Raw genomic sequence first — 18,196 nt, forward strand, 5'->3', positions numbered from 1 at the left:
GTACCGTCCCCATATGGAATTGGGCGCAACTATGTGTTTTTTTTTTTTTGAGAATATTTATCCACTGTAAAACTTGTTGATTGAGAACAAAAATAAGTAAGGAAGTGTCTGAGGGTTTGTGGGATGTTATTAAGCTGAGAAATAGCAGTGAATGTGGGGCAGCTGCAGAGCTTCAGATGTTGCTCCACAGGAGCCCCTCGCTCAGTCTCAGGACTGTCACCTGAGAGTTGCTCCAGTCTTGTGTGTTCTGTGACTGACGACTAATTGGAGGTTGCAACAGGAATTGGGGAAGTGGGTGCTGTAAAGGAACTCAGAGAACAGAATCAAGTTGTTCATATTATATGTTTTATAATATTAGTGTATTATCTTTTAACAACTAGAGAGGGTCCTGTTCTAGAACAGTCTCCGTGTCCCTTTCCTCCACATTCATTCAAGGTGACCAGCTTAGACATCTTGACATCAGGAAACCGTGAATGACGGCTAGAAGATTCAAGTGAGAAATCTGCAACTCTTTTCACAAATACTGAGCCCTTTGTGTTTTGTGCTCTGAAGGAGCCTGTATAGACTTTATAATACAGTAGGCTTACTTACATGCACATGAGTTAGAAACGTGAAGGTGTGATGGGGAGCTGTAGGTTCATAAACACTCCGTGCCTGTAAGATCCATCAGCACAGCCTGAGTCCTGTCCGTACTCCTTCCCAGCAGCGCGAACAGTACCAGGCGCATGGGACCCAGCCCGCTAAGCAGGCTTTGTCAAAGGAAGGAGGGAAGGAAGGGCTGTGGAATGCATGCAGGATCATTCACAAACCAGACCACACGGGGGAGTATGTTTTCCGTGCAAGCTGGTACATTCAGGCTCCTCTGGTGCTTTTGTTTGGGAATCAGAATTGCTTGGCCTTTTCCTGTCATACTCTGAAACTGCAGTTTTCTTTTACCTTGGTCTGAGTAGGTGGCAAAGTATCAGACACAGGCCACACCATCCCCAGCCTGCAGCAGGCGGCTACATGTCCCCACACAGTGCCCTCATGATGGCTGTTGGTTTCTTCATGGAAGAGCCATGCCTGTTTGAGTTAAAGAAGCAGACCAATTCTAAGGTAACTGTGGAAAACATTGAGAATTGCTTCCAAGCATGGCTCTGAGAAAGCTGCTAGAATTTACTTTAAATAGGAGTATTTTGCTATTATTATTTGACATTTATTAGCCCAAGTATTATAGTGATCAGACTGTGTAATTATAAAGCAATAAAACTATTGCAAGAGATAACATTTCTGAATGATGTGTCTTGTGTATACCTGGAAAATGTGTTTCAAAATTACGAGATGTCTTGTTTACTGTACACATCCACTATGCAGCTTCTGAGCATTTCTAACTTGGTCTTGCTGGTCAAGGTTATTTCACTTCCTTGCCCTGACATACATGTGCTGACCCATAACCAGAAGCTACAAAGTAAAGTGTCACCAGAAAGCAATAATTGATAAATACTTCTCAGAAATTTGAGGCCATCTGAAGTATCAGAAACAGTTTTCACCTCCATTATCCAAAGAAGCACACCTTCTGTCTGCTTTGCTTTCCTTGAGGGATTCCTGGCAAGATGGTATGGCATCTCTAATGCATGTAGCTAACACTGGGTAACCAAGTTCCTATGGAATTTCAAACACAGAAAACAAGAATGAAAATATCTCCTAATTACTTTGTAAAAGAACTTGAATAATATGCTCAGCAAATTTGATCTTATAGAAACGATAAAATATGAACAACAGAAAAGCAAGTGGTCTATCTGAAAGTCATGTAAAATATTTCCTTGTCCAATGCATGCTCACGTAACTTTTCTTCTGAAGCCAAGTTGGCTGGGATGTAGCTCAGTGGCAGGCTGCTTATCAGGACCTAACATAGGGGCTTGGGTTCAGTCCCTAGCATTGCAGAAAGAAAGGAAGAAAGAGTTTGTATCATAAAAATCATAAAGGAGCCAACTAGAAACCCAAAATTTCATCTAACCATGTGAAAATCCACTATTGATTTCTTATGATACAGGATATTTTTTGTGCAGTGATTTTATACAGAAAATGATTGGAATACGTATCATCTGTGGATGGTACCCTTAATGGTGAAAAGTACAAAAGGCTTTAAAGAATTCTGTGTGGTACAAAGTCACCACTGTCAATCCTGGTCATTATACTGTTAGACACACATAGAGCACAGGAACTCCGGGTGTAGATGGCAGCCTGTGTCATCCCGTCATTCACTTGGTAAGCACTTGTCTAGGGCCACTTGTGTCATGCAATGATGAATGAGGCACTCAGTCATTTCACCGAGGGAAGATGCATAATATTCTGTTTTCACAAATAGTGAAAGGATTTGTCAAAGTACATGAAGCTCTTAAAAATAAGCCACTGACAGAACCCAGGGATCCCCTCATTTCATATTTTGTTAGAAATATAAATAATTATTTCCTGTGATCATTATAATTTGAATATGAATAAGCTGATAATAACACCATAGGCTTATGTCTCTGCAAGTTTGTGTGTTGCTCTAGCATCTTGCCATAACTACACTCAAGTAAGCATATATGACAGGCAAACTGACATAAGAAAATGGCGTAGGGCCTTATCAAAGAGAACATCCGTATGTAAACAGAAACAGTCCCATCTCTAGATGAAGAAAAATCTTTTAATACAAACCTAAAACCTTCTAGAGTTCTGTCAACCAGGGACATTAAGGGAAGATATGTGTTTGTGTGCGTGTATGTGTGTGCGTGTGTGTGTGTGTATACATATACATACATACACACACACACACACACACACATATATATATATATATATATATATATATATATATATATATATATATATATATATATATATATATATATCTCAAGAACACTACCTTCAACTGTGAACACATATAGACAGGCACTTACATTCACTATACAAAAAATAAATTGACATGGTTTCTAAGCTCTTACTCTTTTTTTTTTTTCATTTCAGTTAAGTATGAAAGGATCAAGTTCTTGGTCATTGCCTTAAAGAATGCAGTAGAGATATATGCTTGGGCCCCTAAACCTTATCACAAGTTCATGGCATTTAAGGTAAGCTTGGATGTTGCCTACGTAATTCTGTTTTCATCAGAGTTCTATTTTCCGCATAAGCCAATATCAGTTTTATTATACAAAGAAACTTTCTTTTAAAAAAATTCTTTAAAATTTTATTTCAAAAAACGTGGGTATTAAAAATGCTATAAAGCTCATCACATTAAAATCTGTGATTGTCTTCCTCCATTGGAGGTGTGTGAGCTATTGACTTCAAGAGGAATTTAGTTTGAAGCAGTTAGCACAAAAAGCATCTCTCTTGTAAAGCCACTGAGTGTCATGAACTGTCTGATGCTCTGCCTGAGAAAGGGCAGATCTGTGGCAGCGCTGGTTTCCAGTTGTGGTAATTACCACTACCGTTTCAGAATCAACTCTCTAAGTCTCTTGATTTAAAGTTGATTTTTGGCTTCTCCCTGTTGCATGAAGGCAGCTCTGAACTAAATGCTGAAGGCAGTCACTCATGGAAAAGACTTCCTTCCTCTGAGTTTCCATCCTGACTGCCTTTGCATCCGTTTACCTTGACTTGGCCCATACTCATCCCAGATACGGTGGGTACAAATGAGGTTCGGTGAGAATGGAATGGTAATGTGCTGTATCCCATTGACCCCAGATTATAAAAGATGAGCCCCAACTGCCGGAAAAATAATCACTTTCGATTTCACTGACATATCCAGATGACATAGCCTAGCCAAATCCAGTGTGAATTTACCTCCCGTTTACGCTTTGCATTTCTCGCTGGTCCTTACTTTCCTTACCTTTGCAACTGTAAATGGCTATTAGATCTTTATTTATTCTTCCCTGTCACCTACACTACATGAAAGCCACATCTACCATGGGATTTTGTCAGTGCTCCTAGAGAATGAATCACTCCACTCCCATCATTTTCTTTTAGTGCAGATGGCCCATCTGTGATATATTCTGCATGACAGTGTCCACAGAAACAGGCTCTCCTCCACAGCCCCACACCATCGAAAGAAATTTTTAGATTACATTATGCGTATATTGGCAATGAAAGGCTGACTCCCAAATCTAATGGGGTGCCAGTTCGCTGCCAAAAATCTCTCTCCAGAAAAGCTTTTCAATCAAGATCCCCTGCCCATCCTGACTCTGAAGTCACTGACCTCAAGGTCCTAGCCAAAGCCCATGAGAGAGCAGCAGCAGCAGCAGCAGCAGCAGCAGCAGCAGCAGCAACACTCCCCTCAGCAGATCAGACCCAGCCTGGAAGAGGAAACACAGATGCAAGGGCTTGAACTGGAAAGACTGGTATAGGTCAGAGGTGGAGGCTCCCCCTAGGACAAGGACAACTTCCTGTGCTCTGAGGATGACTATAATTAGAGATGAAGAGAGAGAGTGCTGAATGGCAGCTGTGGTTTCTCAAATCGTCTCCTAGAGCCCAATATCAGATAAAAGTACAGAATTGTCACAAAGGTAGAGACAGGAACACTTCATAGCTATGGGGCTTAGACCCTGAATCCAGTCAAACAGAACTTTGGTAAACTTGGCAAGAGCTCACTTCTTCTCCTTTCTAGTTAAATCCTTGGAGACAAGCCAAGTTATCTTATTGCGCAAGCCCATCTCTCAGAATGCAGTATGAAGTTAGGGAAATTGATGACCATGGAAGGAAAATCATAGCCAGTGTGCTCCCATTGATCTCCAGCAGATTGGACAGAGCACTGCTCCCAGACTGTTGAGGAAGGCAGCAGCCAGAGCTGACCCTGGTTACCACATGGGAAAGAGGGGCCCAGAGAGACCTCTGCTCACTCTCTAGAGGACAAAAGGCAGAGCGATGCAGGAAAGAGCAGCCGCATCCAGACAGCAAGCTTCTCACACAGTTTTGACACTGTCAAAATTGATAGCTGTAAGCTGTCTTTACTGTGAAAGATAAGAAAAATAACAAGAGGAACAAAAAGTAAACAATACAGCTTTCCACCTGAAGTCACACATGATCAGATTCTAAAGCTGGCAGTGACCTTTTCTCAGCTTTTCAACTGAAGAAATCCACTTCCTTCAGACAGAGGCCAAGAGAAAGTCTTAGGAATAAGACAGCCTCCTTGAATGGTGTAGATACTACTGAGGTGATTTTTTTTTTTTTTAGTCTTTTGCAGATCTTCAGCATAAGCCCCTACTTGTTGACCTCACAGTAGAAGAAGGTCAAAGGTTAAAGGTCATTTTTGGCTCACACACTGGTTTCCATGTAATTGATGTTGATTCTGGAAACTCCTATGATATCTATATACCATCCCATGTAAGTATCGGGAATTGGCTTTCTCTTGCACCCTGCATAACAGCCTGCAATGTGCCTATTTTACTTGCAATCATGCTAATCTGTAAACTTTGGGTACCACTGAATAGACAGAATGTTCTTAAAGTGTTATTGCCTCCTCAAGCTAAGTAGGACAAGAATTAAATTATTTTGAAGGTAGCGTCTTGTCAATTTGGACTTCACATATGCCTATGTTATACCTCAGCTGAGGTCCTGTTTTCAGTTTCTGAAAGAAGTTCGGTTTGTTCTGCTAGAGAAAGACAGTGGTTACATAGAAAATCTCTTTTCTGATGTTAGTAGATGTGACTTTTCCAGCCCTCGGCTTTCCCCGTTGTAAGATGGGACGCCAGCTACGTTCTGTAGTCCAATTGTGATCATTAAATTTGCTCAGGACCCAACGTACTCAAGTTCTTCTTATTAACAATATAATACTGGGCTTACTACACTGATTCACTGCATAGAGCATTACTGTTAAAGGGAATGCTGGACGCTCTACAAATAAGAGCTGCTATGGCATAAGCTGTGTTTCATAAATATAGTCCCAAGGCTAACAACTTCTCAGCATAGTCTGAGGCAGGCCCATGTCTGATTGGTATTTTGAGACTTTAAAAAAGCCCAGTGCTTAATTTACATACATGTAGTTGTCACCCACTGTGCATTTAATAGCTTTTTACTTGCATGTCTACACCATAGCTGAGATGCGGGCTCATCACTGTGATTTTCTTTAGTCCCTCAAAGCCCGTGTTGGAATGGTGTGACATGGTCAACTGGGAGGAGGAGTAGCACCTCCTGTTCCATAGAACCAGCCAATCCATGCTTATTTCAGCAGTGACAGTGGGAAGATAATTCTCCATTTTTTTCCCTAAAGAAATCATTCTGGTATTGGAGTTCCCAGGTGAATTTTCTGGGTTTTGTACACACGGCCTTTTTGGAGGCACCTGGCCTTATATGGAAGCAGTCATTCTAGGGGGAATTTCAGCCTTAGAAAATGTGCTAAGAGGCTACTTCTATCACCAAATACTTGTGTAGCTTTGGTCAAGTTATGTAACCCTGAGATGTTGCTCCCTCATCTGCAACAAAGCTTTCTATGATGGAGAACTTTCTTAAGGACCAGAAATGATGTATACAAGTGATCCAATGACAGACACACTACGTTCGTCACACACTCAGTGTTACTGTTTTTAGGAACCATTGGATTTTTTTTTTTTTTTTTATCAAGTTAGGGTGTTTGTGTTTACCTGCACTTGACAAGAGGAGCAACGATTAAATTAAAGTAGATTTCAATCTCTGCGGTGAAAATGACATAACCATTTCATTTGTGATTCTTAAAGACAAAAGTCAAGAAGTTTGCCCTGTTCTTAAGCAGAGTGATTCATGGCCTTTCTTTGTCTTCTAGATTCAGGGCAACATCACTCCTCATGCTATTGTCATCTTGCCTAAAACGGATGGGATGGAGATGCTTGTCTGCTATGAGGATGAGGGGGTGTATGTGAATACCTACGGCCGGATCACTAAGGATGTGGTGCTCCAATGGGGAGAGATGCCCACATCTGTGGGTAGGTTAACCATTCCTTATCTCCTTCAGCAGTTACAACCCCCAAATGAACCGAAAGTCAAGAAATGCGAAACAACCATTTGAATCCACAAAAAAAAAAAAAAAAAAAAAAGAATCTGTGTATAATCCTTGTAAGACTTGCTTTGTCTGTTTAATCTCGAGTCCTTTGTCTGTTTTTTGTGGTTAAGATGTGAACAGATACTGTGAGTTGTTGCCCATCTAATGTTTTTAATGCAGTTTTGGAAATTCCTTTTGACAGCCTACATTCATTCCAATCAGATAATGGGCTGGGGAGAGAAAGCTATTGAGATCCGGTCAGTGGAAACAGGACATTTGGATGGAGTATTTATGCATAAGCGAGCTCAAAGGTTAAAGTTTCTATGTGAAAGAAATGATAAGGTAAATCCGTTTCAACTTTGCTTTAGTGTTTGCATTTTAAGAGACCACCAGGTACCTGTGAAACCTTCATTTTCCTTTATACTGACTTGGGTCACATCTGTTGTGTGGTCAATAACTATCTTGAAATGGCATTACTTGCTTTGATTCATGTAACCATCCAGAATCTATGACTTATGCATCCAAACCAACATAAAGCATCTAAAACTTCCTTGTAAGCTCTTGGTGACTTGGGTGTCCTGTGGGCCTTCTGGTGATTTAATGACCATCGCGACTCTCCTATGCACTTCGAGCAGCTGGCCCGTCATTGTTCATCTCACACTGGGCTAGCCTTCTGTTGTCACTTTTAAGCCTTTCACAGAGATAGTATTGGGACCTAGAGTTCACATTACAGTTACCCTTAAATGTAAAACATCTGACATGTAGGAATATAAACTTCTAAAAAAAAAAAAATGTCACTTATCCCTAAGAAATGTAGTCTCAAAGTCAACTCCTGCCATGTCCTTCCTGTCTCATTTCAGCCATGTGTCTCCTGACATGTCACAGGGGAGCTCCATTCCAGTGCTAGTGACCATGTCTGTCACCTCACAAGAGTATACTAAAGTGGTCATGCTCCCCTTCCCTGTAGGGTAACCCAGGCTCTTTAGTACCTAATCTACATTTGTAAGCCCACTCTCTGAGACCAGGGTCAGCCTAACAACCAAGTCCACAAGAAAAGAATGTGGTGGGTTGAACTGTTTACATTTTCTTGTTCATCCCAGTTTCCCAGAGGCCAGGCTGATCTTCATGGAATCCTGGTAATGTGAGTCTGGAGTCTTTGACCCTGGCTGACTGCTTCTGACCTGATGTGGTCTAGTGGGCAGTAGCTGTGGGAGACAAGGCGGGTGACCAGGGCTCTTATCACAGTATGCCAGAAGCTAGACTTAGCAAGTCAGACTCCAGTGCTTCGGCAGCCCCTAGATCCTAAGACATGAAATGTTCTGAGAGTAGACAACCATAGTGCATTTCTTGACGACCCACGCTCAGAAGCCTGGGCTAGTCCCAATACTCTCACACTGGGGCCTCTGGTTTAATCCCTGAAGCCCCAACCAGGCACCACAGCAACCCTTTGTTTGCAGCAACTCCTCGCTGTCCTCCCATTTGGATTCCCTGACCCCATAGAGCAGCTCTCCTCTCCCCTGTAGCTGTAGTTGGATGGCAAGCAACTCTACACGCTTCTTCGGAAGCCATGGAGGCGTGGTAGCACAGACTTTTCACTAGTGACACACTCATTCCTCACACCACAGACGCTGGCTGGCTGAAGGGCTATTGCACAGCCCCAAATCCTATTTTCCTGGGGCCAGAGGGTTCCCTGACAGTCAGCTCAGGCAAGCAAGCAGTAATCTAAATTCTGCTCGCTTCTCCCAGGCCTTTGATAAAATGATTGAACTGGCTCGGACCTAATGGACTGTGGTTCTGCTTATTAATGCCATTATCTCCTTCGCTCTGGGTTCTGCCGGCATCAGCAGAGACGAAGAGTTAACCGGTGGAGCACCGAACTGAACGGGCAGTCAACACCTCAGCCTATTCAACCATAGCCGCTCTAATTCCTTTGCTTTGGAGTTTAAAAATTGAACATGGAAGCTGTACAACTGTCGGTTGCCTCCCTTCCCCCCCCCCACCCCAGTTTTTCCCCTAATGTTGGGAATTTAAAGGGATTCTCTTCCATCTGCTTTCATATCAATTACAAGGGAGAGAAAGATAGTCATTACTGTCCCAGCCAGAAGTCCAGCAATAAATAATATTAGAGAACATAAACAAGGCAGAAGGGTTTCCATACAATGCGCTGTCTCCAAAGTCACTGCAAACACTGCAAGGCACTGCACCTTAGCTGACATGTGGAGAGGACAGGACATGTGAAAGAAAGTGGCTGGACAGTTAAAGAAGAGAAGGGGGAAGAGAAAAAAAAAAAGCCATGAAGTTGAACTAACTTGTTTTTAATTTCAAACAGGTATTTTTTGCATCCGTGCGATCTGGAGGAAGTAGCCAAGTGTTTTTCATGACCCTCAACAGAAATTCCATGATGAACTGGTAACGGAAGAGCACTTGGCACTTATCTTCATGGCGTTATTTCTAATGTAAAAGAGCCTAACTCATGTGGACGTACGCCAGTCTAGAGGCAGAATCAGAAGGCCTGGTTGAACATACTGCTTTCCCCGTTTCCTCTCCCTCCGTCTCTCCCAATATGGTCCTTCTTTCAGTGTTGCAGCCTGGCTGAGAAGGAAAGAAAGGTGGCAGGAGTGTCCAGGAGATGCCGAGGATGCTGCATTGTCTGTGGACAGAGATGGACCGTGTGCCCTTTGGAGTTAGGGATAGAAACAAATACTGTGTGCCCTTATGATTAAGCTGTGTTTATTGCTGGCTTTTCCATTCTTTTGGCTTGGTTTTGGTTTTGTTTTTGTTTTTTTACTCCCCCCGCCCCCCTTACCACCTTATTTTGTAAGAATGGGGTAAAATGCATACTGGGAAATTAGTCTTTTAAAAATTCTGTCTGCCTGCTAGCTTTAAGTATATGGTATGTTGTAAAATTTCCAATTCCCAGTAGCGAGAGGCAGCACAATAAGTGCATCTAATCTCCCTGCGCTGAAGGCCATAACCACATAGTCGGGGAAATTAAGAATTATCTTGCCTTCATCAACCCAAGAGGCTGTTTTGTTTTGCCTTCTTTTTTCTTTTCTTTTTCTTTTTTTATTTTTTTTTTTAATTGCTACTGATTAATGAATTTTTGAAAGAGAAGCAGAGTAGCTGGTTTTCTCCTCTCTGGGGAAATAAATTTTAAATGGCTAAACTACTAGCCTTAATCTAATAAAATCAACTACCACTTTTGTGAGTCTGGCAGGCCGTATTGTGATATGGCCCTTTCTAGAATGGAGGGTATTGAATGGGACAGAGATGCCATTGAGTTGAGTGGGCTTGTGACTGGGGAGGGACTCTGGGATGCGACTGTCCCTCGGTTATTATGCAACAGATCAGGGCAAAAGATGGGATGACAGGTGGGTCACCCCGAAGGAGCTTCTGAGAAATGAGCTAATACATCTATGTAAATACACACGTGTTCTTTCTTCAAGGCGCAAAGCCTCCTTGCTACGAGGTCCCTTCCTTTGGGCTTTGTTAGGACCGAGACTGTTTGGGGTCATTCCTGGAGCTTCGGGTTGCTTGACCCCCGTGCTCTGGAAACCCAGCTCCCTCCCCAAGGGTGCTGCTTCCTCAAGAGAAAAACTGTGACAGAAAGGAATTGCTAATAAATGTTTCTGAGCTGCCTGTGTTCTCACTGGGTCAAGGGACTAGACTCATAAGCCCGACACAGACACAGCAGGCACCAACAGCTCAGATTTTAGGGAACCTGAAGGCGAGGCTTTGGCCAAAATTCTGAGACCCTAATCAAGTTATGTTCCTCCTAATCAAGTTATGTTCCTCCAAACTTCCCAACACACGGTTAACAACATCTGTGCAGAGATGTGTATGTATTTAGTTCAGGTTGACTTGTGTCCTTATAAAGAGCCCTTACTCGAATAATTTGAACCTGTATGTGACTGGGATGTTTCCCAAAGCTATAAGCATGGCCGCCTATGGTATCCAGGTGTTGCGAAACGGTATCTGTGCTGTGCTTCCTGTTTTAACCTACCTCGTTTTGTTTGTTTTTGTTTTCTCTGTTCATCACAGCAGTGTTATCTCCAGGACATATAGAGAGCTCAACTGGCAATCTCCACTCTATTGAATATTTTCAAAACAGTAGTTGGCCAAATTGTTCTTTAACAAAATGGAGGGAGAGAAAAAGGAAATCTCCCATGATCAAAAACCTAATGCGGTTTGTTTTTAAAGAATACAATTACTGTAAATGAATCAAAAAAAGAAAGAAAGAAAAACCGTGATTCTACTGATTTTGCCTAAACAAATGAGCAGCTGATGTACTATTAATGAGAACGAAGTATATGCTAGGAAAATGGTACCTTTTTAATCTGGTGGTTTGGCCAAAGGGGATGGGAAAGAAAGGGAAATATTCTGAGTTCTGGACTAGGTGATTCTGTAATCCCCAGAGATGATCGTTGTTTGCAGTTATCTGGAAGAGGTAACACACAAGAATGTGATGAGGGTGGTCTTCAAGTGATCACCACAATGCGCCCATCATGGTCCCTCTAGCTCTCACAAGCAATGAAATCCTCCAGTTCTCATTTTTACTGCTGGGCTTATGCTGCCAAACAATATTGTCTTCACAAATTCCATGGGACAAATTCAACAATAGCTCCAGGTTGGACTTAGCAACTACCATAATTGGATGCTGATGTGGACAAAAATAATATGGATTTGTCTCCAGTGTGATTGCCACCCGCTCTTTATATTGCTGCCGTGATACTCTGAACCAGAGGCTTCCTTAAATTATGTTGCAAACTGATCTTTGTTTTTATGTTTTGTTTTGTTCTTATTTCTAAGTGATACATCTAAAATACACAGCTTTAAATGATTTTTTTTTTTATTGTGGGACTTTGGGTACAGTTAAGAAATAAAAGGGAATCATTGTGTTTAAACATAAGGTAGTTTGTGAATGTATTTTTTAAAAATCTAGATTAATTGGAACAAAAAAAATCATAAGAAAACATATTAATGCCGTCTTGTTTACAGTATGTACAGTGACACAACATAACATGAACTTTTTCTGGTGCCAACAAAATAAAACACAGACGTTAAACATCAAGCCATGCCTCTTATATTATTGTCCAAATATTTTACACGGAGCATGAGGCAAGACCAAATTTAAAAGGGCCCCATGAATCCCTGCTCCTCAAGATGCGTTGTAGAATTCCTGGAAGTGGCTAGCCTCAAAAGCAAATTCCTAGCATTTATGACAGGTCTCAACCCTGATATGAGACTTCGATCAAGCAAAATATATCAGAACGGTGCCTTTGTGCATGTTCATGCAGCTCTCTGCTTTGGGGTTGATTTCTGTTTGTTTCTTTTTTTGTTTTTTGTTTGTTTTCCTGGTGGGTGTGATCTCTTTATCTATTGTAATTTATCTATCTTCTGTTTTGATCTTTCCTTTAAAAAGTTTCCCCTCTAAAAATTAGCCAAGTCTCTGTTTTTTTTATGATAAGGAATAGCCCTCCCTCCGAGTTAAGCATTAACAGACCTGCCCATTCTCAATGCAATTCTCAATGCTGACCAAGCAGCAAAGGCACTGAGCATGCCCAAACCACAGCCCTGACCTGGGGCTGAGAAGGAGAGCACTGTGCCCGAGGACTGGCCAGGATGTTGTAGCTTGGATTCCTGTGTCCAGAGAATGGTAGAGGTGGACAGACTGAATCTCCCCCACACTGACTTCATCTGCGTCATACACAGCTGTCTCACAACATACAAACCACACTTCCAGTCAGTAGGCACCACATAAAATCTGATTAGATGGCGCCCTAATTAGATGGAGCTCAGTGTCTCTGTTGGAAATCTTCAAACAAACTTTAAGACCTAAACTTGTTTGTTGTTGTTGTTGTATATTCAGTAGTGTACATTGAGGTAAGAGTAAATGTTGATGAGGCCACTTGGACAGGGTCTTTCTAACACTACCATTCCACCACTGTTTTCTGGGATACACACCTGATAGCCCTTCCGTCAGGTACACGGTTTTAAAAGTCATTGTAATTCATGGTTGTCACTAACTACTTCTAACATTTTTCTGTCTGCTCTTGTGATGCACTGATAATAGCGTCTCTGGTCCCTCCTGTGCAGTAGTGTCGAAAGAGGCATGATACTCAGGCCTAGGCCATTTGGGTTTTGCCCACTGACAGAGAAGGGCCAAAGTCTGACTTCAGTCTACAAAGTTCTTTTTGAAAACTGCTTTCCCTGCTACTGTGTGTGCAAGTACCTGTCGTCATATCCCCTAACCACGTGAGCATTGTGTGTGTGCTGTCTTGGAAAGTCTGCATGAACAGATGCCATTGCCTTTGTGCTGACTGTTCTAAAGTATTCTGTGTTCTGGATTGTTGTTAAGAAAGAAGATAACGGTGTTGACCAACCTGACCTTACCGTGTGTCAGGAAAGCACAAGATTACCTACCGCTCTCCAAACGCTCCAGAGGCTCTCGGGTACCATCTCAATAGTTGTTAATTATCGGTTGCCTCTTTAGTTCATTCCTGAAAAGTTAAATCAAAACGTCTCAAACAACACATACAAATCACCCAAAGAGTCAAGAACTTGCTGTCCCTGGGACTACATAATTATAACACAAAATTTAACCCTGAAAGTCTAAGTGTTTTGTTCACCTGCTGGAATTTCACACAAATGCCAAATGCCGTTGGATTCGGCCTTGCTCACTGCAGCAGTAATAGAGACCCTAAAATGTGCTGTCCTTTCATGGGCCTCACATAGTGTGACTACAATGATCTCTTCCAGAACCAAACAAAATGTAGAAGCGGTTCGCAGCTTACAGGTCCAGAGCTAACAACATGGACACTTTTGCCAAGTGTTTTCTAGTGTTCTTCTATTTCCATACTGTGTCATTCTTCTGGAAAACTCTCCATTGACAGTTGTGAGATTCAGCCCTTTGCACAACATTAAACAACATGAAATCATAACACTGTACTAAACACTTGGATGAAATCTAGAAAATACACTTGAAAATAAAAATAGGCCTGAGGTTTCCCGACTGCTGGCTGTGTGTAAGCATCTCTGCGCTCACTTCCTCAATCCGCATGAGTTTGGTTTTGGTGATTTGTCTCTTATAGATAGCAAATTACTTCGCAGAACAAAGGGCTCACGGATGCTGACAGGAAGGCAGTTACTCCTTCCCAGCCATGGATTCCTATCGATCCTAGCAAATAGCTGTGCCCCAACTGCCCCTTCCTGTGTCCCTTCCCCCAGGTTAAAGCATAGCTGTGCATACTGTAGTTTGTATAAGTCAGCTCCATTCTTTCACACCAGAAAATCGTGTTGTCATCCCTAATTTTACTCTTTCAAATACCATATTTTAGAAACGTGGTCTTTCTTAGATCCAGGGTATATTCATGATCTGATGTGGGCCTGGACCACTTTCTACCAGCCATGATGCTTTTAGAACATAAACTTTTTACTCAGCTCTACAATGTCCTCCCACTTAATTCAGAATAACATATTCTCGTGGCCAGAAAAGCCCCTTAAACAATCCATCCTGTCTTTTAACACACACACCCCCCGACTACCATAACTCCTTCTCTGACCTGTTTTTCTCTGTTCATTGGATCCAGCCAAGCATTCTATGTTTCACCCAGAATACCCTCAAGGCGTGCCCCTCCCTGCACCCCACTCAGACACATCATCATCCATCACGTGCCTGCATGGCTGGCTCCTTCTCTTCCTGGACATTTTGTCCACAATATTCCTTTTCCCTCGGAGAGCTACATTATAACAGACCAGCACCCAGAGCCTGTTTCTGCTCTACTCACAGCTCTTCTCATCAGCTTTTGCTCCTGGGTCTGTCTTTGAAGTGCTTTGAAGAAAACCTAGCAGACAGTAGTTACTCAATAAACGTTTACTGAATGGATACGTGAGTGAAAATAAACAAGAACTGTTTTGAACTCGAAACGGCATAAGCTATGTGGTTGATTTTAACTTCTACACCAAGATTAAAAAGCTATCTTCAGAGGCCATAAAGTCATAGAGCAGAGCTTTGTTTTTATATAAAAATAGAAAGCGCTGACACTTTTCAGTCCTGGCAGGAGAGGCACCTGACTTTGACCCTGGCTGTCCTTTCTACTTCCCGAACCATCTTCTCAAACTAACTTTCAGGGTTAGAAGAGAAGTTATGACACAGACCCCTGAGAACAGCAGCATTCCAAGCCTCTCAGACCAACACAACTAAGCTATTGGCATTGCAGAAAAGATGCAGAGTTGGGCGTGCAGGGGGAGGGCTCTTAATTTTATATTATGAAATAAATGTTTTAAAATAACTACGGCAGTCCAAGACCTCCTGATTCAAAAATGCCTGATGAAATTTGGGTCTTAATAAACCTTCAATTGGCAGGAGTTCTGAGGCCTTGCTGGGCAGCTTTTTACACCTGTATATATTCAACGTCGTTGAATGTTGTTGCATGAAGCCTCCCTGTAGGATATTGACACATGCCTTCTGATGGATTCATTGTTTCACCCAGTCTTGTAAAGGACACACCTTGTAGTTCAATTTGTTCAATCATGTATTTATCTCCTCCCTTAATAAAAAAAAAAATATTTTAAAAAAAGGTAGTGAATGATGTAACTGAAGCAGCGTAACAAAGGAAGAACTGTTCCTCTCATCCTGTGTCTTCTCACAAAGATGGAAAGACAAAGAAAGATGATGTGTAACTCATTTTAAATAGCCAGGGTCAAGGTCTTCATCTTCCCAGGACCAAAGCCATGTAGGGGACCTGCAGTGCTCAGGTGCAGATGTCTGAAATCCCTTATAAGAAGAATGGTTACAAGTATAGATGGGAAAGGTAACCCAGAGGCTCTGACATAGCCAAATGTTACCACAATCTGGAACAATCTAGAAACCAGAAGTTCCAGTTGTAAAATCCAATAAATATATTTAAAATATGCTTTCAGTATAATTTCCATAAAATTATTTTATCATTAGCTTTCTTTACAAGTGTATCACACCAGCTTGACAGTATACTTCCATTTGTTACAAATCACTGTCTGTGTTTTAGGGCAATAACAACTTGAAACAGATCTGACTTCCTCCCTCCTTGTTCCAAGTCAACTTACAAAGTGAGATCATGTGACACGGTTGGTAGAACTGTGGTTTCACTGGTGACTGCATGGTTCCAGGTTTCCTTTTCTTCTCATTCAACTTAATAAAAGAGAGATTCAGAGATAGAAGGCATCGCTGGAGCACAAAATCAAACTAACTAACTAACAAAACAGGGTACTCACTAGAAGATGGAATTATCAAAGTCCTCACCAATGGAGTCACAATGGCCAAGTGGGCTCACAGGGGGAGTTTTCTAACCCTCACAGACAGTTGGAGCTGGTGATCATGCTAGTGTTCAGATATGCTTGGAACTGACGCTATGAGAAATAACTGCCCATTCCATTAACGGGTCCTATTTGGCCTACTTAATTTTGGCAACTTAGATGCTTTAGTTTTGATTTTGACAGTTCCCTGGCTAGTGAAACCTGGAAGAACCTGGGAGCACTGCTCAGGAGGACTCACAAATGTCCAGAGTTGCTTCGGTACAGAAATACACTACCCTTCTCAAAAGCTGTGGGGACAAAACCCAACATCATCCTCCTGCACTAGAGTCCAGTGTGTACCCACCCAGAGTCTATAACCTAGGCTGGCCTCATTAAAGTAAGTGGCAGTAACCTCATGAGACATTCCAGAAACCTCTATAGGTGCCAGTGGCACTGAAGGCTGGCCGTGCTGTGAGACAGAAGTCACCACAAAACTCCACATGTTCCGATGTCTTGTCAGATCAAGACCAAGTCATCATCTTTTACAGTGTGATGCATTCCTGTCATATACGCCAGAGAACTGAAAAGCAACAAAATGCTCACCAGTACTTTCAAATGAAACTACATTTTGTAAGTAAGGTTTTCATGTGACTGACACAATTGCAGACAATGTCTGATGAGCATGCTGCACAACTGAACCCTTTCCTGCAACCCCAGCCTGGCCCGCAAGACTTCCATCTGTGACTTGGTTATGTTTTATGACAATGTTTGTATGCAGGAAATACTCTAATGGTCATTGGTTTAGTTCATTCTAATAAAGCTATCTTAATCCCATTCACATGTAAAAGGACTCAAAATGATAACACTTTTTTTTTTTTTTTTTTTTTTTTTTTGGCCGGTTCATACGCCATCCGGAGGCAGCTATGATCTTACTACAGCACAGCCTCTCTGTTCTGTGCATGTGTGGGTAAGCAAGGCACCCATTGGTGTAGCAGCTGCCTGTGCTACATACAGCCAAACCCACACTAGGTGCTGAATAGAAGCTACTGATGAAGAAATTACTGGTTACTTCACTGCAGGGGATTCCTTATAAATGTTATAAGATTCAGGAACTTCCTAAGCCTCCTAAGTTCCATGTCTTTCCTGAGTTGTAACAAGCCTCCCACAAGAGAAAAATTTTTTTTAACATGGAGCAGATTGTTATACAACAAAGATTATGGAAGCTTTGAAAACGTCATCTTCCCCCCAGCCTGTTAGAACAGAAAACAAGAAGGAGATCTTCTAGTTAGCCAGAACAGTTGAAGCAAAGGCCCAGAGGAATGGAAGAGCATGTGGGTACAAAAAAAAATGGCAGGTAGTTCAACATGACAAAGAAAGTGCTGGTAGAGCAGAAAGGCAACCATCTGGCCATGTGAATGTACCTCATGTCTTCTGTGGCCCACGCTCACCGTTCCCACAGACCACAAGGGTTCCAGAACACAGAGAGTCCACTTTCTGGCCTCTGGTGAAATAAGAGCATCACTTAGGACTGTCGATGACTGGCAAGTGTTAATGGGATGTGCTCCCAACCCCCACTGCTGGCCTTCTGCTTTAGTCCGCCTACCTGTGATGTCATTGCCTACCTGCCAAGGGGGTGTGGCCCTGCCCATGGCCATATAAAAGGATAAACCTCTACATGGTCTCTCTCTCTCTCCCTCCTCTACCTGCTCTACCCTCTTACTTTCTCTCTTAGTCTTCTCTCTCTCTCTGGAATACCCCTCCCCTCTTCCCCTCTCCCCTCATGCTCACTTAATAAACTCCAAACAACATAATACCTGGCATCTCTCATTCATCATTAAATTATTAATCATAACCCCCACCCCATGAGTGGATTCTTTCAGCTGCTACTTGCAACACTGAACATCCCACTTTTCCTCAGAGAGCTCCAGCTTTGCATCATGGACCTGCCCTGTTGTCCCA

General features: G+C 42.2%; 1 protein-coding gene across 1 annotated transcript in view; it reads left to right on the plus strand.

The window, feature by feature from the left end:
• Nucleotides 1–9,742, plus strand: part of Tnik (TRAF2 and NCK interacting kinase) — a 173,390-nt gene extending 163,648 nt beyond the window's left edge. Inside the window, exons 27-31 of the mRNA XM_051156996.1 lie at nt 2,989–3,089; nt 5,185–5,334; nt 6,749–6,908; nt 7,167–7,306; nt 9,294–9,742. Of these exons, the coding sequence (XP_051012953.1) occupies nt 2,989–3,089; nt 5,185–5,334; nt 6,749–6,908; nt 7,167–7,306; nt 9,294–9,377 (635 nt within the window). The 3' untranslated portion in view covers nt 9,378–9,742. The remainder of the gene's footprint in view (nt 1–2,988; nt 3,090–5,184; nt 5,335–6,748; nt 6,909–7,166; nt 7,307–9,293) is intronic.
• The last annotated feature ends 8,454 nt before the right edge of the window (nt 9,743–18,196 follow it).

The sequence above is a fragment of the Acomys russatus genome, chromosome 15 (genome assembly GCF_903995435.1).
Source record: "Acomys russatus chromosome 15, mAcoRus1.1, whole genome shotgun sequence".
NCBI lineage: Eukaryota > Metazoa > Chordata > Mammalia > Rodentia > Muridae > Acomys > Acomys russatus.